General features: G+C 38.0%; 1 protein-coding gene across 3 annotated transcripts in view; it reads left to right on the top strand.

Moving 5' to 3' along the window:
* USH1C (USH1 protein network component harmonin) overlaps nucleotides 1-21,773 on the top strand; it is a 47,576-nt gene extending 25,803 nt beyond the window's left edge. Inside the window, exons 16-22 of one of the 3 annotated variants that reach the window (XM_077179871.1) lie at nucleotides 1,449-1,601; nucleotides 15,820-15,861; nucleotides 16,169-16,222; nucleotides 16,371-16,470; nucleotides 17,806-17,915; nucleotides 18,620-18,675; nucleotides 19,574-20,429. In XM_077179871.1, coding sequence (XP_077035986.1) covers nucleotides 1,449-1,601; nucleotides 15,820-15,861; nucleotides 16,169-16,222; nucleotides 16,371-16,470; nucleotides 17,806-17,915; nucleotides 18,620-18,675; nucleotides 19,574-19,673 — 615 coding nt within the window. In that variant the 3' untranslated portion in view covers nucleotides 19,674-20,429. The other 2 variants (XM_077179870.1, XM_077179869.1) reach the window with 2 other exon arrangements.
* The last annotated feature ends 5,133 nt before the right edge of the window (nucleotides 21,774-26,906 follow it).

Genomic DNA, 26,906 nt, shown 5'->3' with positions numbered 1-26,906 from the left:
ATGTTCATGTTCTAGAAGACTTTGGCTTGTGGGCCTTTGAATTCAGTAATTATTCAAATGTTGACACCTAGCTAGTTGGCCTGCCTGATGTTACATCTAGCAGACAGTACTAAACATATCTTTGAATTTTTAAGAGGATTATATTGGCAATTGTTGTTAAGGTAAAAACTAATTAGCCCTGAACAAAATAGACCACAGAATTAGGTTTATGTTAAAACATTAGTGTGAAAAGCTAGATTTTTTTTAGTTAAGGTTTATTTCCAATGTTTTTGGGGTTCCTTTTCCCCCTGTTCCCCTCCCTAAAACAACACCACCATGTAACCATGAAGCAATACACCACATCCCACTGAACTCAGCAGTACAAAGTTCCAGTTAGCTGCTTGACTGGGGGATTTGGCTTCTGTAGCTGCCAGGGAAAATGTCTGTTCTCCAAGGCTTTATCAATATTAACGTGCAAAAAGTGAAAGGAAGACAAATAACACTATTTAATGTGAAGCAGTTTGTGGTGGTTTTAGGAATTCAAAGCAAGAAAAGTCAATAGCTGCTGCTGATGAGAAGAATAAAATCAAACCTAAGCACAGCCTTTCTGGCTGTGGCAGTAATTGCCTATAAGTGGCCACCTGCTCCTCTGTTTTACTTTTCATAAATAGAAGGAGAACATGGCATTTCCAAAATGAACTAAGTCCTACCTGTACAAATGTGAAAGGGCAGCAGAAATGTGACATCACTAAAGAAGAAATAAGGAGCAGTGTGTGTTTTGAAGACAACAGGAACAGAGGCTTCCAAAAGACTATGTAGCTTTTCCCTTTGTGTCCTACATCTAAAATTTTAGAGTCACTTTGTGCTGTATTATTTAACTCATCTGAGTAGATTTTATTCAGTGCTTGTAGGAGCTACATGGTCTTTGTGATGCAGTTCTTGGAAGCAACTCAGTTTCTGCACTGATCTAAACCTTTCCTTTACAATTCCTTATTTCAATTTTATTAGGGGATGCCATGCTGATTTTAGGGCATATGCATGAAGCTGTTGTATGCATGGACTATGCACATCTACCTATACATGAGAATCTGTCACCTGAAAGCAATCATTCATATATTTATATATAAATGCCAAAACAGAGAGATGGCAATTTAAGTTACAACCAGAACTGTTTGAATATTCAAAGTTTTGTAGTGGGCCTGTGCGCCCTGAAGTTGTAACTTTGCAGAGGAACAAAAAAGTTGAATTCTCTGATCTCATCCAGCTTATGTTAGGGGGCACAAGCCCTCCAAAAAGTTTGAATTTCTTGCAAATTGCTGGGTAAAGGAACTTTGGATTTTCTTTTAAAAAACCATACCCATACTTGCGTAGACTGTAATTAAGTTTTCAAGGCAGACACTCATGTACCAAGATTGAAGTTTCTGGTGGTTTTAGCTGATGTAAAAGTTTTTCTTACAAAACCTTCCCAGAAAGGGAAAGAACGAAAGAAGTCAAAAAGTGATAGTTTTTGTGAACAGAAGAAGAACAAAAAGGAAATGGAGTTTGAGCAAAAACTTGCCAAAGAGAAAGAAGGAATGCTGGAGAAAGAAAAACAATTGAAAATAAATCGTCTTGTGCAAGAGGTATGTTGTGATCTATCAAGTGCAAGACTATATTGAAAGAAAATTAAATGGATTTTTAGTAGAATTACTTTAGCAGGACACTTGTTTAATTATTTCAAAGATAAGGAAATTTTTAAAACTGTTGTACTGCAAAATTCTGTTGCCAAATTTGCTGATTTCTAGTCAGCTTTCGTCCAAATGAGCATATCTCTGTATATGATATGTAGTGATGAATTTACTGAAAAACAGCAAAATAGGAAATCATTCTTAAAAGTATTATTATTTTTAAAACTATTTTAGGTGGCATTTCATTCTTTTGAAACATATTTGTCTTATGACCATACCTATAACTTTTTCTAATGCACCAATGTTGTGGTCAAGGTATCTGAGACAGAACGAGAAGATCTGGAAGAATCAGAAAAGGTTCAGCACTGGGTGGAAAGACTTTGTCAAACACGGTTAGAACAGATCTCCTCTGTGGAGAATGAGTCTCCTGAGGTAAAATTCTAGCTTTTCCATATATTGCATGATCTCTAAATAACTGAAAGTTGTCTCCTAAAAGCAGCAGGCTTTACCAGTGAAAAAAAATCTGTCTTGGTCTTTCCCCCTCAGTCCTTTCTAAGGGAAGGGGGAAAAAGTCAATAATTGATTACTTACTTGCTTTTCCTATAGTTTATGAAAATTTAAACATTATTTTAATGAACTGATTGTATATTGTCCTTTTTAACTCTATAATCACTATTAAATTAACAATTTTATTGTCTCATGAAATATTTGGGCTAGGTGGGACATGCTACCAGTAACTAAAGCTGGATCCAGCTATATTTATTAGTATCATGTGAATATAAGAGCATCATTGATTATGAGCTCTTGGAAGCTTCCTTCTATTGTATGAAATAAAGAATCAGGATAAGAAAATTACAAAAAGATACAAAACTCCCAAGGAATAGGGTTTGGGCTTGTACTTTAAGTAGTCCCCTTTAATCAGGGGAGCTGCAGAAAGTGATTGTTCCTTAGAGCCTGATGGTTCTGGACGTGTGGTGAGGCTTTCCCACCATCCTGTTGCTCTGGCTGTCTTCCAAGGAAAGCCGCTTCCAAGAGGAACACTGCAATCTACTGAGCTCTCATGGGATCCCCAAGAAACTGCAACCACAAAAGGGACCTTGGGGAACGATCTTGCATGATTTTCCTTCAGGTCAGCGTGGAGCAGCTCTGGAAAAAAAAAAGGCAGCTGATATTTTGTTCCTCATGGCCCTAGGCTCAGATCCATGTGGTTTTTTAGTACAGGTCTTTAGTGGAATGATTATGCAGAGGTTTTCTCTCACTATCCAAACTTGGCAGCCTGTGTTCTGCTAGAACTTTGTCCTCCTTTGTAAAGTAAGAAGAATCGTTACAGATTACAAACACTGTCGTATTTTCAGAGCTCAACCTGGATTTAAGACCAATGCTCTGTGTTGTGTTTGCTCCATCCATTATATATAATTACCATACTATAAAAAATTCCATTCTATGTAATTGCTCTAATGTGATTTTTTTTCTACCCAAGCAGTTAAAACTTGTAAAACACAAAACCTGAGTGCTCCTTAGGGGTAAATGCAGCTGAAAGATATTCAGGTGCTACAGGTTGAAACTGTTTCTTAGGAGCAAAAGCATTCAAGATCTCAACCTCTGCCAAAGAAATAGCAATTTTTCAGCACAAGGAGGTGAGCATGTTAGATAAGAAGAATGTGCAAAGTGTCACCCACTGAGGGACATGTAGCCATATTAGAACAAGATGAATGTGTCTGTCAGACGGATTATCTATTTAAGGTTTCCTGAGCTGAGTCTACAAAATAGCAAAATGACTGAATTTTCTCAAATACTCCAGCTGGATCACTGATAAAAGAAATGGTAGCAACTCCAACAGCATATGTAGATGCCTTCCTCACACACATTGTTATTTTTTTGGATGAGCTTCTCATTGCATTCTGAAGTTGTTTAGTACCCCAATAGATCTGGTGTGGATTAACATAAATTATAAAATCTCAAACCCCTTGTGGATTAACATAAGTTATAAGATATCAAGCCCCTTGAGGTTGTGAATTTAATAGCACACTAAATTTTTGTTTTGATAGCTGCTTAAGCGTGGTTTCCTTTCTTGTACTAATGTGTGGTTATGTTAACACAACTTTAACCCCTTTCCCTTTTTTTAGCAACATAGACTCTCAAGGCCTGTCTTTGATTATTTTCTTTCAAATAATCACCTTCATGAGGAGCAATTCTTCCTTTCTCCTCATAAGAGCCAGAGAGGCAAAAGTTGTGTTATCTTGCTTTGTCCTGTGATTTTGCCTTCTGAAAACTTCATGTCGTTGGGGTTTTGTGGGGGATTCTTTCTCGAGCCCCTTACCCCAGCAGCTGCTGTCATGTCACTCCTTTTTTTCTTCTTTTTGAACTGGAATCCCAAGGAGTGCTTTTGGAAAGGCTTTCAGAGAAAACGTTGGTGTATATGGGAGAAGCGAAGCTCTCCTGTGGAGGAGCAGTTGGCCTGAGCAGTGTCCTAGGGCTGCCCATTCCTCTCAAGTGTTGAGGCAGGTTTCTGTTCTGTTGCCCATAGCTGGCGAGCGGCCGTCCCTCTGCCTCTCCCCCTGCCACCTCGATGCGGCGCTTTGCCGGGGGCCTGCAGCTGCACACCACAGACCTTGATGACATCAACTTAGATGAAGTTGACAAACCCAAACAGCGTGCGCCGCTGCCACCTCCGCCACCACCACCCCCCACTGTCACCCCAGCACTGCCAGCTCATCCACCTCCTGCCTCAAATGCTCCACGAGGTCCAGCCCTGTTGGTAACACCAGCTTCCCAGGTGACCTCGGGATCTGTTTGGATGCATGCACCTTTATTGTTCCCCTGCGTGCCTCCCTGCCCTGATCCATCACCCTCTTTGTCCACTGGAGCTACCCTTCTGCCCCTTGCAATGTCAAAGGAGGGAATGGGGTGGTTTCTTCATTTTTTCAGTAGTGAATGCAGTCTAGAGGTAGTTTTGTTTCAATATTTTTTAAATGTAAATCAGGAGGTGTTTGCTCTCCTGCTTGCATACCTTGTTAACCCTATTACCTGCAGATGTACTAAGCAGAATGTATCAGTTTAAAAAAAAGGTTGTTTGGACTTAAGTGATTAAAAACTTTAAAAAGCTATTGCAGGCAGCAGATTTAATTCATTGTCAAATTTGAGAAAAGTATCCCTGCAGTGGAAATTACTTGTAGAAGTTCTTTAAATGTGTCATCAAATTGCTTTGTTAGGTGAGAAGAGTGGACAAAGAAAATTGGCCTAAAGTCAGAAGGTCTAACTTTTAAAAGGTCAAAACTGCGTGAAACAAAAAAAGCAAGAGCTGGTACCCTGGTTTGACTTTCTGCACTTTGAGAAAACATTGACTTTCTCCTTATTGCAATCTGAGTTCAAAAGAGGATCAAATAAAAGAAATCATGTGCCAAATCTCACTTTAGGAAAGAAATGGCAGCTGACTCATCATAATTCCCTTTGCTAAGCACTGTAGTGAGAATCATGTACTTGTTCTTTTGGCAAAAGCTGCTTACTTGTTTCAAGCAGCAGAAGAGGATCCCATATGGTCACTTCTCTCCTATACAGTTTTCTGCATGGGTTGAGTGACTGCACTGTTGGGTTTTGGGGGTTTTGCATGTTTACTAAATAGTCTTTGTATTTGCATGATTCTCCTTGGGTGGGGAAAGATATGCACATTTATCCCTTTTTGGTGGAAACTGGTAGATTCTTTCTGTGAATAATTGCCCTGATTTGACCCATGAATCTCTTGTAAACTTATGTGGACCTCTGATAGTGTTTGATCTATGTGGTTCATTCATTTGGAGTGCCAAGAATGTGCTAAATCTACTGAAATGAAAATATCATATGTTCTTATGGATAGCAGATTTCCTATATTATTTGCAAAATAAAAATGACATGAAATGACACAAGTGTACAAAATACTTGTGTTGAGAAGAGAAATACACTCTTTTAAAGAGAACAGAGACTATTCAGACAGAAGGAGTAATATAGGAACTGCCATACTTATCTGACCCCAAATCAATGTAATCTAATACCTGTTTCTGATGGTTTGTCACTGCTAGCTGTGTTAGAGAAAATAAATTAATAATTAAGAAAAATATGTTGGGTAACAACAAATAACCTAGTCTTTGAAATTGATGTCAGTTTTCACTGAATATAATTACTGTATATGAGGAAATAACTAGGCTCTTAGTAAAATTAATTGAGCCAAAGCTGCTTTGTTTATAAATAGATAATTCAATATATCTGATGTTGTTTCAGAAATGGAAGAAAAATCCAAAGCTTGACAATTTATTCTTGCTACCTTTTACAAAGGCAGTTTTTAACCCCACAGATAAGCAAAAGCAGTACATTTGTGTGGCTGTGGATTAAAGATCTCGTGTTTATGCCTGCTAAAGCCAAAAAATAAGACAACTGTAGTTGTCCCATAAGTTCATTTCTCTAATATTACTCAAGCTGGTACATGTTCGCTATGTTGCTCCATTTTTGGTTTTAACTCAGATAATTTAATTTCCAATTCAGCTTGAACAAAACCTGACAAAAGGAATAAAATCCTGTCAGAGACATTCTTGAGAACTAGCTGTTAAAATATCTAGTATGAATTGTCTGTTTCTGAAAAAAATTATTATTAGCTTTACACTTTATGTGAACCCAGTACGAAGTGTGTTGCTGTTTAGGTTGTAAGAAACACCTCCCACGTTGGCCAAGTGTCCCCTGTGTCAAGCAACCCGCTGGTATGTCACGAGCTGTTTATCATGGCTGTGGTTTCATGAACTTCCCATGCAGTGATAATGACAAGGAGCTGCCAAAGGTTTCACTCTGCAGGGATAATTTATTTAAAACTCAGCACAGGGAATGATCTGTGTGGATATGTTGCTGTGCTGGAAGTACAAATGATGGAAGTGACTCCTAATGGTCCAAGGATTTTGTATTTCAACAGTTTAGCAAAATGCAGTCAATATTTGCATGTTGTGAATGTCTCTGTGTCACAGCACATGTGCTTTGTTCTTCCATCAAGGCAAAAATTGCTAGGTTCAAACTACCTTTTAAATATAATGGATGCTAAGATGCAAGTTTGATCTCAGAACCACCATTTGTTTGACATCTCTTTGCACTGACTTTTCATGATCAGACATCCATTCTGGCATCTAGAAAAATCTGTTGCTAAATTGTGCAACTCCAGGAGAAATCATCCCATTCCAGTGATATTTAACAAGTTGGTATCTGTGAATCTGTTGATTCTGGTTCTTCTAAGTTCAGAATGTTTAATGTATTTTGCAGTGTGGAACAACATTAGTTAAGTGATATCCACAGGGACTTTAAAATATCTGATTCAGACTTTTTAAAAAATTGTTTAAGAAAGGAAAGGATGGGGGGAAACAAGCCCACAGGGGAAAAATACACACACACACAAAATAAACAAAAAACCAAATCCAGAAAGTGGCTTAACCCATTTGCTGGAAGCAGATAAATAATTTCAGAGGTTACAGCTTGTACCATAAGAATGATCTCTGGAATACATCACATTTCCTATGAGAAACATTGAGAAAAGTGTCCCTAGAGTTGCTGGGGCTAAGTCAGAAACTGAACCCACAGGACTCAGTTTTGAACTCTTTTCTTGACTAAAAGTGTCAGTGGGAGTTTTGGCTGAGTGAGAAGTGTAGGATTGCACTAGGACATGCTGAACGATGAGGTCTCTGGGTATCTCTACTTTGTGGAGTCAAGGGCAGGGAATTGACCTAACAAAGCCTTGCTGTTAAATCAAGACAATTTAACTTGAAATTTCTTATGGAAAGCTGTTTGCTGCAGCCCTGCTGAATTTCATCTTAAAAGATTTATTTAGCCATGGATTAGTTAAAATCTTATTTTGGGTTTGCTGTGTTCTTACACTCAACTTTAGCAGTTTTGGGTTTTTTCCCCTGTAACTTCTCATTCAGTTTGTTGCCTTGATGGGAAAAATGCCAAAAGCAGTGCTGAGATTATGGAAAAATCTTTCTGGTGAAGCCAGAATTTAGGTGAAAAGCTACCACTTGGATATAAGATAACCTGTGTTTTGGTTTGTTGACTTTGTAAGCCTTAGTTAAAATAATTCTGTCAGCTCTGTTTTGTATTAGTGTCCTTAAATTCATTATGATAAACCACTTGAATTGAAGAGTCTTGGTGAAATGATGGATTTGCACAAATTAGGTTGTAAACTGTAATTTTCTTAAATTAACTCCATAGCAACTTGCTCCAAGTCCACCTACCCAGCGTCATCCAGGGGTGCCAATAGTCTCTAAACCAGTTATGCTGCATCCTGACCCAAACTTCGTGGTCAGGCCAACAATCAAATCAGAGGCCCTGGTAAGCCTTTTAATATCCTTTTTCTGAGTGCTTCAGTACTGTGGGAGTTTGGTTTTGATATTGTTCTTTGAGATGTCCTCAAAGAATCAATCTTTGTCTCACTTCCTGCTAACTAAAATTCCTGTATATTTTCAAGCAGTCACTGATGGTAAGTACGAAAACAGTATTTTTCCATTTTTTTTCCAAGGTGGAAAAGCTACTTTTAGTGACAATTTTTGTACAGAACAGTGTAAAGCCCTATAATTTGTACATCTTATTTCTTATTTATTCAGATGCTAGGTTTTATTTTTATAAATTCTGAATTAATCAGAAATGAAATAAAAAATAAGTCAATTGCCTTTTTCCTTTGTAAACACCCATGAACATACTTAAAGATATATGCCTTATGATATAATATATCCTATATATATATATATAAATGTATAATTTAAATGTATCTTTTAGTTTCCAGGGGGAAAAAGTGTGTAATTATATTAGACTCTAATATAGTAGTCATGCAGAGTTACTGCAAAATTCAGTTGGAATCAGCTTCTTTTTCTTATTTCTTTTCCATTTCTGTTTCAAATGCAAGTGAAGGGGAAAGTCAGGGAAGGGGAAAGCTAAACATTTTAGTACCAACCATGAAGCATCCTTGGGAATTGTAGTTTATGAGGGAAGTGAGGCAAGGCTTACTGAGCAAAAAAAGAAGTATTGCTCAGACAGGTGATAACTCCCAGCTGACAGTCCGTGAAATTCACCTAAAATAGCTGGTGAACTAGTTAGTAGTGTTTATTCTTGAGGATCATTATGACTTAAGCTATTTGTGTCAGAGTTCTGTGTTTGTTGCATGCATGTGTGTGGATACATGTCTATATGTATTTGTAAGACAGTAAGCAGCAGAAAACCCATTAAATTTGTGTTATATTTTTTTAATTAAAAGCTATTTCTGGCAGTAAGTTATGTGCACAATATTCCTAGCTGTGTTTCATTAAAACATGATGGATTTCTTTGTCATTTTTCGCTTTAATAATTTAGATAGTCTTGTTTCCTTATTTTCCCCGGTTACACTTTGAAGAAGTTTAAGTGATACTTAGTAACCACTTTCCACACAGCCAGAGTCATCTTGAAGCTTCTACATTATAAATGAATTGAATGGTAATTGGAAGCAGTTTTAATAAGTTGCTTAAGAGAAGGCAGGCACGTGAGCTAAAAATAAATTCAGATCTCTCCAGTGGAGATGTTTCCTTCAGCTGGAGCTCTCATTTTGATTGTGTTCAGTAATTTGACATCTCTAAGCAATATGAAATCCCTTAGGAGAGGAATGAACAAAGTCATAATCTGCAGTTAATATCATCTAGCTTTTGAAAAAGTGTATATATGTGAACTAGTTTGCAAAATAGATAATGCCTTTATGTGTGATCCAAAAGTCTTGGTACAAATTTTAAAAGGCAATTTTTTTATACTGACTATATACAATCAGTTTAACAAACTGGCAACAAGATCCACCTCCATGGGAAATGTCTTATGATTTCTTATGCATGCATGCACATTTTCCAAATCACAAGTCTGCTAAAATCTTTCAGATTCAATCATCTTCCTTCCCAAACTGCCTTATATTAGTTGGAAGATCAAAATTTCTGTGGGAGCAATATTCTGGTGGGACTTTGAGAGAAAGATCAGTCTATAAATTGGTTTGGTAGACCTTATACCTCTTACTTCCATTGATGACTTACTGCAGTAAAGGGTATTTATTCATCCTCACTGCAAGGAAGTCATAAGTGGCATGTGAAATAAAACCAGCATGGATACTGAAGAAGAAGATTATTCCTATTAGTTAAAAAAAGAAAAGGCCAGTGTATGACAAACCAAACAAGACAGTGCCTGCCTGTCTCCAGAAGTGTTTAAGAATTATAATTAGATTTCATGCAAAAGGGGAGTGGGGTTTGATTGGTTGCTATGTGTGGGTTTGTGCCCGTGTGTTGAAGTTCATTGTTCACATACAGGACCAGTTCCACTTCTCTTAGTGGAGGAGAGTATCACCAAAGACAATATGTGGGGGGATAGAATATAAGAAAAATAAAGATAATGTAGAAAGTAAGCTTACTCTAAAGAGTTGCAGCTGGGCCAATTATCAAAGATTAGCAACAGGCCTGACTTTAACAGGCCACAGCTGTAACCAGTGAGAAGAAGAGTGCTATAAGAGAGTGGGTGGCTGGGTGAGAGGGGAACTGGAGTCAGTGGCTGCTTTGTGAAGAAAAAAGAGTCAGTGCTCTGAGGAGCTGCCCAGAGAAACACCAAGAAGGTATGGAACCTTTGTGATAAGGAGACAACAGTATGGAACCCCTGTGATAAGAAGACAACAACAACACACCATTTGCTGTCTGGTTTCTCATCTTCCTAGATTTTGCACACCTTATGGAACTCCAGCTTTTGTGTCTTAATTTGACATAATGCACACCACTTTTTCTACCTTGTTTTTACCTGAATTTCACTTTCCTGAGTAGCATGTTCAAGAAAATGAGGTTGATGGATTTATTTGATTCAAGAAACTAATCCAGTTGGCCTATATTCAAGCAATTAACTAGTAAAAAAAGCATGTATTTAAGAATAACTAGTAAAAAAAGCATGTATTTAAGAATAAAATAGGCATGCAAGAATGGGTAAAATTCTCCTGTTACCTGGAAGGTAGTTGGGCCACATAGTCTCTGTTGTGACTTACGTAATGTTATTGATTAAATTCAGGTCAGAATTACCAGGTCTTGTAACAGTTGATGAATATGAAATTGTTTTCACTTATAAATAGGGAAATGATGGGAGATGTTTAAACCTTCAGTATGGCCTTGAACGCTGAGGGCTGCTCTGAGTGAAAATCAGGGTGAGCTGTACTAACTAAAGTGAACTGGAATACACTCCCAGCAAAGCCAATTAAATTTTGGCTCAGAGAACAGGAGGGGACTGTTATGATTTAGTGGTGAGATTGTCATAGATGCAAAACCACCAGGAGCATAAGTCTCTGCTCTCCCATCTATCAAAAACATCCTGTAGTGTGAGTTACAAGGCCCTGCTGCACTTGATGCTATAAAAGATGTTTCCTCCCTTTTTTGTTTACAACTGGAGGAAGAATTTCTGAAGGGAAGAAAAAATTAAGCTTTCCTCCAATCTGCAAGATTTGAAGCCTGGTTCTGCAGGACTGAAGTCAAGACAGGTGCTTAGATACCATGTGGCAAGATTGGGGAGGATTGGAAATTTCAGTTAGTATTGGTTATAGCCATACCAAAACAATCGGTGTTGATTTTTTTTTGAGAGATTTTTAAAGAGATTTGTGGAAAATCTTTCCAAACTTGCCCATAAGTCCTCCAAGATAAAAACTTACAGTTTGTATTAATTAAACATAAATTACATTTTATTAACTCTGGAATATATTTTTTCCAAGTAATGGTAGGACTGTAGGACGCTGAGAGGAACATTAGTAAAACTGATACATAGTAATTGCTTTCAAAGCAAATTGAGTTTGTAAAGGTAGATGCCAGAGTTCAGTCTGTAGAAAGTTTTTCTTGTTTCAGAAGACTCAGATATGTTACCTGATTTGCTGCAAGGTTTTGAGTGGAGGCAGGGGGACTGTCGGTAGTTTTTGTACAATAATATGGGAGTTGGCCCATTTCATTTTTGAAAATTTTTGTAGACTAAGGAGATAGTCTGTATTTTAAGTGCTTCCAAACTACTGCATATCATTTTGTTAGAATAGTGGAAGTGACAGAAAAACAAAATAAATATGGAATTTAAGACCTTGAAGCCAAACACAATAAAATAAGATCCATTTAATAATAGAATTCACCTCTTCAGTATAGGAAATCCTTGGTAAGCAAACCTTATCCTAGGAAAGCAAGCCTTAAAAAATGCATAAACATATTTTTACCATGACTTCTCAATATTTTGGAAATTGCCTACCATTTTGTCCATGTTTAGGGTTGGGTTTTTTTAAGTTTTCTTTTTTCATATATCATGGATGAGAGACCCAAGCACTGTTTTGTAGAAATGAGTTTTAAAAGCAGTCATGGAAGATATTTTTAAGAAATCTTGTGGTTTGGAAATGTGCAATATTTATGTAGTTTCTCTAGAATTCTTTCCACTTTGCATTCAGTACTATTTCACTCTGTGTGTTCTCTCATTTTGAAATTATACAGGAAACAAGCACTAACAAGTCCAAGTGTGATTCAGTCCCTAGGAGAGCAAAATAAGCACTAAGATAATTTATAAGTAGGTGATACTTAATTACAGCAAAAAGTTAACACCTGGTTTGGCAATTTTCTTTCTTTTGCAGCCACAAGAGATGTTTAAAAGGATGGTGGTTTACAATTCATCATTTAGATCTAACAAAAAACAAGTAAAATAACGTTTTCCGTGTTTTGTGTGGTACTTCTTGTTTGACTGATCATAGATTTAAAACTTTCCTTTCTAATTCTGTTGCTCAGTTTCTAAAACAGAAGATGCAAGACAGCCCTAGTGCATGAGAACTGCTGGTCTTTGTAAGCTTTAAGTGTGTGCCTGTGGCTCCAGCTAGGCTAGGCAGAAGAAGAATAAGAATAAATCCTTCAGGATGAACCATCTGTAACTTCCTATATGGTTAAGTGCCACCTTTAAGATAGTTGAATATTGATAACTCATCTGATACTGACGTTCCTAAGATTTCCTTGTTTCTTTTAGTGTCCAGCTGCAATGCTTTCAGTGGTAAAATACTTTATCAGATTAACAAATAGAGCTATCATCATAACATAATTACTGGTAGGAAATTAGAGGAACTGGTGGTGGAAAGCCTTGTTCATTCAGCCTTTCTGTATAGTGTAGGATTTTCCTGCTTCATTTTTACTTTTGTTGCTTTCCTCTGTCATATTGATGAAGTTTTCATCTCTTCATCTTTGGTTGGCTGGTGGTTCAATAGATGGCTCCTTGAAGAAATGAACTTTAGGCTAAACTTCTCCACTGCTCTAAAATGTCCCAGTTTCTGTACAAAACCCTTTGGTAATGCAAGCTAAGTTACATGCATTGACATTATACGAAAAGTTGGCATGCAGTAATGAGTTCACAGTGTGAGATTTTGACCAGTAAAACATTAAGAGTAATAATAATTTTTTCCTTCTTTTAGTCAGTTTCAATCTGTGTCTAGAAGGGATAACTGACTAAAAGAGATCCAGCTTTGAGATTATTTATTTGCCAGTAAATGCCAGTATGTTCTAAATATATAACAAGTGTTCTCAAAAGAGGTGGTTTTTTGAAAAGTTTGTTATTTCTAGTCATGAGTTTCTCTTTCAATTATGTGTTGTTGTTGCTTGGGGTTTGTTTGTTTGTTTGTGGTTTGTTGTTGTTATTTCTGGTCTCAATTGCTCTTGACCATTGTTGTTTGAAACCAGTGAAGCAGTATCATTAGTATAAGTGCTGGTGTTTTGGAGGTTGTTTTTTCTTTAAATAGCAACTTGGGTTTCATCTGGAAGTCCAGACAGAGAGTTGTTTCAGTGCAATCAAATATTTTAGTGTTCCATTTTCAACTTATGCTCAGTCCTCTGAATGTTTTTGTAAGTCAAGAAGCGATTTGATTGTTCCTAACTCTTTCACCTGAAACTTCCTGAGTGGTGGGAGGGTAGGCTTAGGACTGTGCTTTCCACTTGGTGTTCCTTGGTTCATTCATCCCTGCTTGGATATGGAGTGCACTCTCTGATCTCTGAATTTGTGGTGTCCATTTCAGGGAATATTTATTATGGTTCAGTGCATGTCTTCTTTCTGTCTTAGCACTATTTGTACATCTTTGGATCCAGATCATATCTCTGATACATAGTGGCATGAACCCAAGGGGAGAACAGTTTAGGTTGAATATTAGGAAATGGTTTTTCACCCACAGGGTAGTTGGGCACTGGAAGAGGCTCCCAGAGGCACCAGCCTGACAGCTCAAGTGTTTGGACAGTGCCCTCAGGTGCATGGTGTCACTCTGTTCAGGGCCAGGAGCTGGACTTGGTGATCCTTGTGGGCTCCTTCCAACTCAGGATATTCTGTGTTTCTATGACTTTTGCTAGCAGATTGGTTTTCTAGTGATTTTTAAAATTTTATTTTGTGTATTTGTTTTTGTGGAGTTTTTTGGGTTTTTTCCTGTTTAAAGATTATTTTCCCAGGGAAACTTCTTTCAAGGGCAACATCTGTTTTTCATGAGGACAACCTGGGACAAAGAGTTCACTGACTTCCTTTAGATTACATAATGACTTAGTGACTTGGCTGAGATTGGAGTTCTTTTCTCTAAATTACTTGCTCCAAACCCATAGATATCTACTTTAGCCATGATTCCAAAAGGCAATACTAATTCAGTTATTCAAAGTATTAATTCTTTGGGTAGCTTTAATTGTAAAATATTTCTCTTACAGTTTTAGTTAAATGGTTCACTATATTAATACACTTTGTAAATTAATGAATGGTTGATTGGAGTTTTTCCCCCAGGATGAAATTCTGCCCTTGCTGATGTCCGTGATGAAATTCCCATTTATCTGGTTAACAAATGTAATGCAATGTAACAAACTTAATGTAAGGCAGTACTGTTATGGTTGGAATCAGAAACAAGAAGGTTCACAGTCACATCAAATCTAGGCAATCAAAAGAGGTGATAAAGAGTATAGCAGAGCAGGCATTAGTATTTTCTGCTGCAACTTTGCCATTTAACTGCCAGCCCTTAAATACACCACAGGAATCTTAAGCTGTGTGTTTGGTTTACAAGTGGAAAAAGGCTTAGGTGAGTCTGGCAGAAGAATAGTCTTTGCTGTCAAATGGATCCAGTGGAAAAGAGGCAATAATGAATATATCAAACTTGATCATGCACTGAACCACTGGTCTATGTAAGGTATTGGTTTGCCTGCCATGTCTGCAAAGGGTTGTGTGCTTCTGTGTTCCCCTGTCACCAGGTTATTGCAGCTCCCACAAGAGTGGGAGCTGGGTGCCTCAGTAAAGATTTTCTTAAGTTCTGAAGTCCTTACTTTAGCATGCAGGGTTAAGTGCAGAGCTTTCATAAATCCCTAGCCATACAGTCTCACCCAGTAGCTACTAATTTTTCTCAAGAAACCGTGCTCCAACACCATTGACTCCTGATTGCTGGTGCAGGAACTCCCATCCTTGCAGCAAAGGTAACTCCTCCTTTCCCCTGCAGTCTTGGTCTGACAAGGGTTAAGCGCTACATTTTGTGAGTCCCCTCAAAGTTCAAAAATCTTGCTGTGCCTAACTGCAGTATCATCTTCTGCATTTCAGACATTTCCTGACAAAACATTTAAGTCCTCCACAGAACCATATGAGAACAAAAATCATATTGTTGTCCTGCACTTGCTTGTGGCATGGAGCCAACTCCCTGAAACTCCACATCCAGAGGGAGAGAAGGGGGCTGAAAAAGAATCCTAAAATCCAGACAATATGGAGTAGTGTTGCTGACAGGTGAATTGGAGCTTGTCATTTTCACCTGTTACCATCCAACACGTTGATAATCCCAAGAAGTGTTGCTCCAAACAGTGTGGCAGAACATATCTGCTTATGGTGCTTTCAAGATTTGTTTCAGGTGTAGAGAGGAACTGTGGGGCTGACAGGTGGTAAACTCTTCCTCAGAAATGCTCCATTATATGACCAACTCAAATTATTGATCTGTCATGAGGTTTTGAAATGTCTTCTGACTGTCAGGATGGACTCTTTGCTGTCTCTCCGGGCTTTTCTCCAGTTTCTGTCTTCTTTCATAGCTTACAGAATTACATGTTCTCTCACTAATGAATAAGATGGAATTTGTGTGTTAAGTGTGTGAGTGAGTTGCTGGTTTTGCAATTAAATATCGTTTTATTCTTAGGGCTTCCAGAAGTATGTAGAAGATTTTGATCCATATTCAATGGTAAGGAGAGAATTTAGCATGCCTCATTGTTTAATATGAAATACACTTGAAAAAACCCAAATCCTTGATTTTGAGGGGTGGGAGTAGGTGAGATTCTTGCTTGTTGCTTTTCTGGGTCTTGCGTATTTGTCTTTTCTGGTCATGTTGAACAGGAGTGTTCTTACAGGAAAAGGTGATGTGGTGTTCTGATCTTCCTCTAACACTATTTTAGAGGGGAGAAAGGCCCCTTTTCCTCCAGAAATTACATAGATCAGCTTAATTGTTTTGTGTTTTCAGAGTAGAAATGATTAATTGTATCTTTTCACAGTTTACCCCAGACCAGATTATAGGAAAAGACGTACGGCTATTGCGAATAAAAAAGGTAATTCTATGTTGTTTGATTGATATTTAAAAGGTTCATGTAAGCATTTGATGTACAGCATCATTTACTGAGAAGAAGGAAAGATTAAGCCCCTGTTAATGGCAGAAATTAACAGACTTTTCTGAACTAGAACTGGTTTTTTTCATAGGAGGGATCACTGGACCTTGCAGTTGAGGGTGGAATTGATTCTCCAATTGGAAAGATAGTTGTGTCTGCCATCTACGAGGACGGTGCAGCAGACAAACATGGTGAGCAACAACGAGGAGTTTGAATGCTGCTGAAAAGTGTTCCCTTACACTGGCTGAGAATGGTTGGCTGATTCCATTGCTTGGTACTGAAAGGCTCACTTAGTTTGCCCAAGGACCCAAGTTCTGTCTCAATTTTAAGGGCAGCCCTCATGTGTTGCTAAAATTAATAGTTATGTAAAATTTGTAAAAACCAACACCTGATTCTCTGTTGTATTCTTTAGTCAAGGAATGTGTTTTCCATTATTTCACAACTTCCAATGACATTTCTAATGCTTCTACATGCAAAGCAATTACCTGACCATAGCTACACTGCGCTGCTTAGTTTTATTCTTTATGCTACTATAAATAGTAATTTGTCTAGTTAAGCAGCTGGCTGTACTCCCAAAACCCAACTAACAGCCAGAGCCTCTGAAGCCTAGCTCTTGAAGGCACAAGAACATGCTTGCCAACACATCTGGGCTTTGCACCTGGTGGGAAGTATCTGCCATCCTTTTTTTGAGAGCTCTTGTGATCACCAGGTCACCAGAGAGGGCAGTATTCCCTTACACTGTCTTTGCTGTCCTTGTCCCAGCCTGCACCTAAGTTCAAGTGAAAACATTGCTGTGAAAACATTTCAGTCATTTGATGTCCTCAGTGCGCTTTTTGGCCCTTCACTCTTTTTAGGATCTCCCATAATTAAGGCTGTCCTCTTATCACCCTCTTCAAATCCAGTTCTAGTTAACTGGTTGTGCTTCATTCCAGATTGGCAAGTCAAAATCAGTTCTAAGGAACAAACACTATACATAGACTTGCAAAGAAATGACCATCATGCAAACCCTTGACAAATGCCATTTTATTCCTTCAGGAATTTAATTAATTTTGCCATTTTTATGGACTTATGGAATTTTTTGGGTTGGAAGGGACCTTACAGATGATCTAATTCCAAGCCCCTGCCGTGGGCTGGGACACCTTACTGTAGACCAGGTTGCTCAAAAGCCCCATCCAACCTGCCCTTGAACATTTCCCCAGGGTTGGGGCATAGTAGTAACGTTCTGCAGTCAGTCACAGTTTGTAAGCTGTATAGCTGGATTACCCAAACAGGAAAACTAGAAAATCATATTGAACTAGTTTCTTACTGGTCATTATCAATAAGAGATTAGTTTGGCTTTGGCATGCTTAAAAATTCCTTTTGTGTTTGCCTCTAGCAAACTTCCTACAATTTTTAGTGCAGACTTTGCATCCAGTGAGAACACTTTTCATCACAGTCAGTACTGCACAGAAAAGGCCCCTAGAATTTTTTTTTTTGCATATGTGTATTTGACACATTTGTATTTGACACATTTGTCTTTTCCCCAGGAGGCATAGTGAAAGGGGATGAAATACTGGCTGTAAATGGCAAGATATTAATTGACAGCAAGCTGGCAGAAGCACAGGCAACTCTAGCAAAAGCTTGGAACATGGGTGGGGTGAGTAACCTGGAATACTACTTCATTCTACCTACAGAGCTCATATCAGAGCTACTTCTCTATCATGACATTGTCACATCAATACAAACAAGGTTATGAACATGAAAAGTAGTGGGTACATGAGGTACTCCCAAAGTAAGCTAAAATCTGCAGAGGATTCTGGTATGTAGCATCTCTGAAAACCATGTGTGTAGTTTACTGGGAAATTTGATGGTGTTTAGCCACATGTCAAGATTGGCATTTAAACACATTACATTCTGAGTGTTTCTAGTACCTTTACATGTAAAATCATTCTTTGATATTGAAAGTTACTTGCAAGTTGATTGGAATTTTCTGATAATAGCTTATCTTTGCTTTCTTGATGTACAAGCAACATTGCCCTTCAGCTACAGTGAGTGTTTCCACAGCAAGAACTCTTCTCATTGCTCAGAGGACCAATACAGGATGATTGTTAGAATAACTTTTTTAAAAAATGTTGTTGCAACAGTAGATTTTTCTTTAATTTCAAGATACAAATCAAACAGCTCAATCTTTAAATGGTCTTCCTATAGAAGTTTTTAATACAGACCTTACTTTTTCTCCCTGTGGTTTTCCAGGAATAGATTACCTCCTAGATTCTCTATCTGACATTCCATGGTGGTGCACTGGCCACCTCTAAAAGCAATATTTAGCAGCAGATGTTTGCCTCTGCTTTTCTTTTTCAGGATTGGATTGACTTAGTCATTGCAGCATCACCTCCAAAAGAATATGATGATGAAATGTAAGTGCATAATTTTTCTCTGGGGATTAAAAGCTGAGTAACAATAGCCAGTTTGCTTTTTTGTCACACATTTTTCAATATATCTTCTTCTAATGGACTATATAACCTCCTGCATTACATGGTTGCTAATTTGATAGTCATAAGTAGCTGTCGTGTATTACAGCAGTGGTTCCCAGACTGCAAAATTGTGATTCTCAGAATTGGTTGTACGTGACTACACACTCATACTTTCAGTTTAAAGTTTGAGGATTTGGGGTTTGGTTTTTTTTTTTAGAAGTTACACTTAATTTCAGTCTGAGTCATTTACTATATTCCCATAGATCATAATTTAGGGAAACAAATCCCTGTAAACAATTCTGCATCACAACCAGACATTTAATTCTATTGTATGGTTAGGTTTTGTTGTTTTTGTTTTGTTTTTTTTTATTAGATTGCAGTTATTGTTCTTGTCTAAGCAAGTGTATATAATATTTTCAAAAGAGATTAAGGGGTTTGGGTGTCTTAGCAATGCTCACAGGATCCTTGTTTTAAAGATAATCAGCACAGGTGTGAAACAGAAGAATCTACAGCTACATGTGTGTTAGAGGTATCAGGGCTATACAGCTTGCTTTACTTTGGACAGTTTCAAAAGCAAGACTCATGTTTTCTACTTTCATTGAGGGAGATTTGAAGATATCCTTACTACCAAGTAAGATGGCAGAGCAAGGTTTTGTAGTCACTGTTAACCTGGGCTCTTGCTCTATGCGGAGTACTGGAATATTAGTGGCTCTAAATCAGTTTTACTGCCTAACAGCAACTGTAGATTGATGTGAAATTTTGTTTAATACCTAATACCTATGCATAAACTAATGGACAAGGAATTAATTATTGTTTTTGTTTTTATATTTTGTATATTTAGCCCTACCATTCCCTCATCAGCAGTCAGTCCCAGCACACACAGAAAGGTTTTTGAAGGCAGTGCACCTGTGTACAGACAAGGGTATCTCCTGCAGCTGTAGCCACTGCAGTGTCCCTCATGGTGAATAGCACACCTGGCTTAACATGACTGGCCATTGTGAGGCTGTGTTATTTTTTCAGCATGTGCCTGCCTGTGCATTGCTTGCCATCCTTGCTTTTGTTCCTGGTATGCTGGAGCTGGAGTGTTCTTTGGGCTTTTGCCATGCCTGTGCTATTAAAATATAAGTATTTAGTTTCTACTTCATAAAGTCCCTCAGAGATCCTCTGCAGAACTGGTTTATCACCTGCCAGACTATTAAATAAATAGGCCCTTTCTAAGCAAGTAGGATTAACCTAAGGTTTTGTTCCTTATCTGTGGACTACTGCTGTGGCTTTGTGAGTTCATCAGTATATAAGCAACTATAAATTATTTTCTTGTGAAGGCTTGTCCAAAGAACAAGTTTCCATTTGGATTATTCACAGTGTGCCTGTAAACAAGTATTCAAGAGTGTTTGGTTTCAGTGAAGTTTGTCACTGTTGTTTTGTCATATACCTTTACAATGGGTTTGTTCTGAAATTATCCTTGTCTGAAATTCAGTTTACTCTGTATGGTTTCTCTGTGGCTGTAATCACTGTAAGTACAGTCACAGATCTCTAGAACTACCAAGGTAAGATTTCTTGCTGCATGTGGGTCTTCTCAGTTATTACTTGTAATGCAAATCAAAGCTATTTAAGATCCAGTTTAAAAACTGTGCTTACTAGAAAGATTAAAAGCTGCATGAGAGATAACAGCATGTTTCTCACTATCTTATTTTTCCTCCCACAGGACATTTTTTTAAGGAAGACTACAAATCTTGAAATGGAATCTCTTCTCAGCAGAAACCCTCTGCTCAGTAAATTAATAGGAAATCACTAACCATGTGAAATGTATCTTTATTGACTGACCTGTAAATTGAACTAGAGACATCAGATTCTTCAGATAACTTGAATAATTTATTATCATCCTATAGACATACAGCAAAACTTGTTTTGCATGATGATTTAAAAGAACTGCTGACCAGCATAGTTCAGACTGTGAGCGCTCAATCTCTTTTTGCTATTTTGAGGGGCCAAATTTTGCAAATCATCTTTCAGTTTTCCTGGAAATAGATTCGAAAATGACAAATGAAGATAGAACACAGATGTCTGTTCCCACATGCAACACTTGTGAATACACATTCACAGGCCAGTTTGGGTGTGAAAAGAATTATATTTTTACTTCCTAGATAGTGATTTTCATGGGAAAATGGCAAAGTTCACAGGTAGTTTTTGTTCTCATATTCTCGTAGCTCTCTTAATGTCCATTTTTGTGTCTCAGTTGTGAGGATTTTTTTCACCATAAAAACCCTGCTGGTAAAGAACTGGGAATACCAGGAATGCGAGCATTATAATCAAATAATTTTGATTGTGTTGCTCATACAGTATGGAGGACCTTCTGCACCAGCAGAGTAAATAACTAGCAAGTAGCTCAGATAAAATCAATATGTGCAGTCACATCCATACTCCCAAGTATTTGTATTGTTAGCAAAAATTCCTCCCTCATATAGTCATGGGTGGGAAATTTGGGTGTGATTCACAGTCTGCTGTTTTGTACCTTTGTTCTCAGTGAGCCTATATATATGACTAAACTGTGCAGGAAGCCACCAAGTGTAACTTTCTGCTCTTGGTGACTCTGTGCCTCAGATTTGAGTAAATTGCTCAAGACCATAAAATTGATGTTTTGCTAGTGCTTGGTTTCAAGTATTATTATAGTTGTAGACTTAGTAAATATATTATAGAGACACCTCATAAAAAATGTCATGGTCTTTTTCCTTTCTTGTACCTGCCAGTTTGTGCTCTGTTTTTCATGTTGTGTTTAGATTTTTCTCACCTGTTCTACTGAGAGACAGTTCATTGTCATATCATTTTCCCACTGAAGTCTTCCCTTTCCAAGGTTTGGAGCCCTCCTCCAGCATATAAAAATAACAATTAAATTCATGAGAAGTCTGTACTTATATGCAGATGCTTACTTATGTTGACTTTATTTACAGTATTCTTCCAGTATTCCAATTAATGTGTGTGGCAGGGTATATATGTTAGAATATTTAAGATGTTGGACTCTTACAGCTAATCCAGAAATAAAATTGCATTTGCCAAATGGAAGAAGTCTATTTTCCTATTTGTCTCTGGGTTTGTACATCATAGTAATAGTTAATCTGCTAAAGTACACAGACTTCTGAGTTTTTCTTCAGTAACAGACCCACTTGGAAGAGATTGCCACCCTTGTGGAACTTGTAATTCACTCTGCACAGGAGGGAATTTTCCCTTGGCTGGGCTGCAGTAATCTTTTACAGAGTTTTTTGGGGGCAAATCTGGTCATTTGAGAGCTGGCAAGCTACCACAGTTCCTACAGTGTATTTTTTTGCTAGGTCTTAGCATGCATCTACCCAGGCCTATAGGCTTCCTAGCTACAAAGTAATCTAAATGCTGAATGCATCAAGATCAGCACCAGAAGCATGATGTACTTCTCCTGCTGCTTTGGTTCCCAGTTGCCTACATACTGCAGCCATCTGGACCGCATGACAATGCATCAGAGAGATAAGAGGTGCTATCCAATGTTCTCCCAAGGGCTGCTTGGATGTTTTGTACCAGCAAACAGAGAGCCACAGTAATGCACCAGTAAAGAACTTCAGTGCCTGACTGTCCAAAACACTGTCTCAGCACACTAAGAAACATAACAAAACTTAGAGGTTAGATATCAGAAATATTTCTACTGGTGTTATTTTTTCAGAGACAGAAGGAGCACAGAAGACTGAGCTGGGAAATCTGTGGGAGTACCAGCAGTTGAGTTGTAGCCTTGCTTCTTATTCACAGAACTATGTTTCTTCTCCCCATCTCTTCTCCCCATCTACCCTGTTAACTTGATACAGCTTGGATACAGCTTAAAATGCATGAGAGGCAGTTGAGGAAATAGTTCCTGCTCAATATTCCAGGTATGTTAAGAAAGTGTTGCTTGAGAGTTTAACCTGTGTTGCTTTAGGCAATGTAAGTATGTAGTGTCAGGAGAAAAGAGCCTGTCACTTCTGAAATCTTAAAATTATCTTAAGCCATTAGCCAGGTAGTTTTTACTGTATTTCTGACTTTCATGCCCTAGAACTGTATCCCATCTTTCATTTGCCAGCTAGCTCAAGGGGTTGGAAAATGCTACAAGAAAATACATTTTTCAGGCAATTTCTCTTTCAGTTACTTTGATGTGTGTGAGCAGTGTCCCCGGTGTAAGTAATTTAAACAGGAGTGCCCATTTTGTGTTGCTACTGCATTGTTCTTTAGTGGCTGTCAGTCATTACGTGTGCTTGTGCCTCATCCCTGTTCAAAAAGGCCAGCTTTGAAAAGGCAGCAGTAAGAGTAAATGGGACTTTCTCTTGCTCAGCCAATGCTGTTTCCTTTGGGAGTATGGAAACTGTGACCTGCTGCACAAAGCAGGAAGAAGTCCAAGTACTTCACTGACAGTATCACGAATGCTTCAAACCACTTTTAAGAGAAGATGGTTTTTTGTTTTTCATTTGCTGTAATCTCAGAGGGGATATGTGTAGTTTCTCAGAGCTGTTTGTTTGGTTAAGACCGCCAAACCGCACTATCTCTCTCTATGGGATAATAACCCGGAGGAAGACTTTCTCAGAACTGTTAACAACCATTCTTATTCTCTCAGGAATTTCTTGGCCACGTTGTCTTTAGCAAACCCCCCACAGCTGCTGATCTGGAGCATGAATTACACTAGAGACTTGTGACTTTCACATTGCTCTGTGAGCCTGTGCGTGCGTGTGTGCAGGCAAAAAATGTGAGACCCTATGGATCAGAACCATGGCATGTATTACAGGATAGGAAATACGGTGGTTTATTACTCATATGGATATTAGCATAGGGAGGTCTTTGATCTATTTATTACTGCCATTCTGCTAATTCATAATTTAGCCACTATCATGTGGCCATGGCATCTTTTAGAAATTGTGCATGCATTTCAGAGAAGCTAGGGTTTTTTTTAAAAATGCACTATTCACAAACAAATTTGCAACATAAGGAGGGGTGTATGCATGTACATACACCAGTAAGGTTTTTTTTAAAATCAACTTAATCTGGGGAGCATGCATGTACAAACAATCTTAGCACTTCACAAATATGAGACATAACCTCTGAATATATATCATTTGTTATAATTCCTCTCACCATAAAAAAAGAGTGAAAAATTATGACTTTGTGTCAAAGGATGCCTATCAGGTTGTAAGGAGCTTGACACACAATCGTTGATAAATGTCCTCGTGTTTGCTTCTGCTGTATGTTGACCCTGATTAAGTGTGGTCAGATTTTGGGTAGCTGTGTGGAATTCTTAGCCATCTTTCATCACAGAAAAATCCCCCTGGGATCTCTGTTGATAAGAATGGACACCTTTACACCATTTAAGGACCAGGTCTAGTGGAGAAAAGCCAGTGTCTTAAATGTAAGTGTGTTACCCTTAGGATTATAAATCAGTGGGTCTCTTGTACTCAAGTGATGATAAGCTAATAAGTGCTTGATCCTCATACTGAGTTTGACCTTCAGTGTTTTTCTGCTGTCTGCCAATTTTATCTTTTGCCATTGTCCTTGATCTCACAAAGGTTCTGCTTTTATGACTGATGGAAATTTCTGGAACAGATTTCAAAATTGTTTTTTGGCAGGCTTGAGCTCTGGGGTGGTTCCAGGTGGGCCATTCACAGATCATGCAAACTTTTTTAAGGACATTGACTAGGATACTTGCTTTCCTTCTTCCTAGGGAAGGCATCCAAAGGTTTGCCTCTGCTGGAATTCTTCTTCCTCTATCACTAGGTTCACATTTGATGTGTTACTGAAGGACACAGATAATATCACAACACTTCGGTGAAATTCAGGGTCTACTTATATTTTAAGCAAGGTAACTCGGACTACTTTTGGTCTCTGCTGAAATCATCCAGGATGAAAGAGGAAGCAGAGACAGACATAGGAAAAGCAATCTATAAAATTTCTGTTCTCTAGAAGGGAAGGTTTTGAAATGTGAAGTTTCAGAGGATCACTGCTTACAGTTCTCCAAACTATGATGATGGATGCATACCATAATATCAATGATTAGTGTAAAAGCCACTGGAAGGAAGTTTTAAGGAATTAATTTTGAATAAGTAAGCTGCAGACTGACAGCTCTTGGATATGCAAGCCTGAATGGCTGTTGTTGAACTCAAAATGTTTATGTGGAAAAAAGGGAGTCTGATGTCCTGCAGAGAGCTACATCATGATTCACAAAACCTGCTGCATGATTAGCAATGGGTATCCCTTGCACACCTGCACTGTGTTTGATGGATGTTTGGCACTTAGCAATCCTAGACTAGAACAAGCAAAGCACTTAAGTACATGCTTAAATTTAAGCACATGAGCTAATCCCATTGACATAGGTTGATTTCAGTAATCCTCCTCAGGCTGGATTTTGCTGGATGGAGGCCTGAAGTCAAAATCTGAAGGCAATTGATGCCTTAGCCCTGGACATGTTTAGTATGGAAACTTGTTAATGATCAAGTTCTAGTATTCATACTGAATTTTAGTTCCTCCTCATTTTCTCAAATAATCTTCAAAGGTTCTTCCTCCCACCAGCTCTAACTGCCCATTTTCTTGGCTTGTCCTCATCTTATCTTTTCTCACCATTTCTCTTCTAAACATCAGTAAAACTCATTAGTCTTCAATAGCTATAACAGAGTTTGTTTATATGGTGCTTAGAGTAAAGTTTGGGAGAAGGAGGCTGAGACTCTCCCAACATAAACTGGGCAAGATAGAAATCAGCCTTTTTGAGGACAAGGACTTTTCTAAACAGTAAGGATGTGAGAGGGAAAGTTGCTAATAGTTATTCTTTATGCAAAGCCAAACACACACATGTAAAACCAAGAGAGTTTCAAAATACTTTTTCTGAAATTTTGTTCTCTTTTCTCTGCCTTTTCCCTTAAGCAGTTCTGTGTGCTTTAGCACTGGGACCCCATGTTCATGTTGGCAACAGCCTGAGGCTCTTAAGGATTAATGCCACTTAACAGACAGCAAAGAACACCAGCTATAAAACATTTTTAGAAGTACTCCAGAGAAAATTAAGCTTTGACAAAAATCTTGTAATAGGGATTTCCCCGACAGGGTGAAATAACTTTTCAGGGTTATCCTTTGAAATGAAGCAGATTATTAAGTTTGCAAATATCAATATTTTTGTTATTCTTTCTACCCCCCAGTACAAAATGTGGGATTTTCAGAGTGGAGACAACCATTAACAGTTTTTAATTACCAGCAACTCCAGCCTCAAGGAAGGACAGAGGGAAAGAAAGAGAAATGCATGTTCCCATTTTGACTATTCACAAAGAATTGTGGTGAAGCAGATGTCTGAATGTTATTAACCTGCTAGGACAGAAGAAATTGCATACTCTTCCTCAGTGGAAATCAGGCAGCTCCATCTTAATGCAAAAGAGTGACATGAACAGCAATAATCCAGACTGAGAGGACACAAAAGTCTTTTCTCCAACTAATGCATAAATTTCTCATCAGTCATTTCAGAATTTGCAGGTGGGTGCAACATAATTTATAATGTTGTTTTTCTTCTTGGAGAATTTGATTGCAACAAATTTCTGTTAACACTCATAGGGCTGATTGAAACAGAGGTGGTGGGCATATTTTGTGGTTGGATGATTCACAGGGGAAAGTAAATTGTGTGTATTAAGTTGCCATTAACTTGCAGTGATTTGTCCCATATTGTACTGCTGCAGGAAAGCTGTGTTTCTTTGTTGTCAGCTGTGACAATATTCACATTTCTTTGCCTCTAGCCAGACAAACAGATGCAGAGATGGGTTTTTATTTTCTATTATGCCACTGAAGTACACCAGGAATAGTATAACTTCTCAAGGATAAAGATACCTGGTATTGCCTTTGCTAATGGTGTCTTTAAACCCATGTGCACCTGCTTAAAAAGATGTTTAAAATACCACAGTAAAAACAGATGGGGGAAAGTGGCTAGATTTATAAACGACACAAAGGGACAAAATACTTACCCCTTTTTGTACTAGGACAAGTAAGTGACTTTTATAAAATGAACATCACCATATTTTCCTAAGTAGATAGCATCTGATATGAAATCTCAAGTATTCTGTCTTTAATAATGATGCGGTCTCTTAACCACAGGGCAGTGATCACTATAGCCAGCTGTGGAAGAGAGAGGAGCTTTTATCTACTTGTAGCACAATCCTTTC

This window comes from Agelaius phoeniceus, chromosome 6 (assembly GCF_051311805.1).
Source record: "Agelaius phoeniceus isolate bAgePho1 chromosome 6, bAgePho1.hap1, whole genome shotgun sequence".
Taxonomy (NCBI): domain Eukaryota; kingdom Metazoa; phylum Chordata; class Aves; order Passeriformes; family Icteridae; genus Agelaius; species Agelaius phoeniceus.
This window is presented reverse-complemented; position numbering and strand designations above follow the sequence as displayed.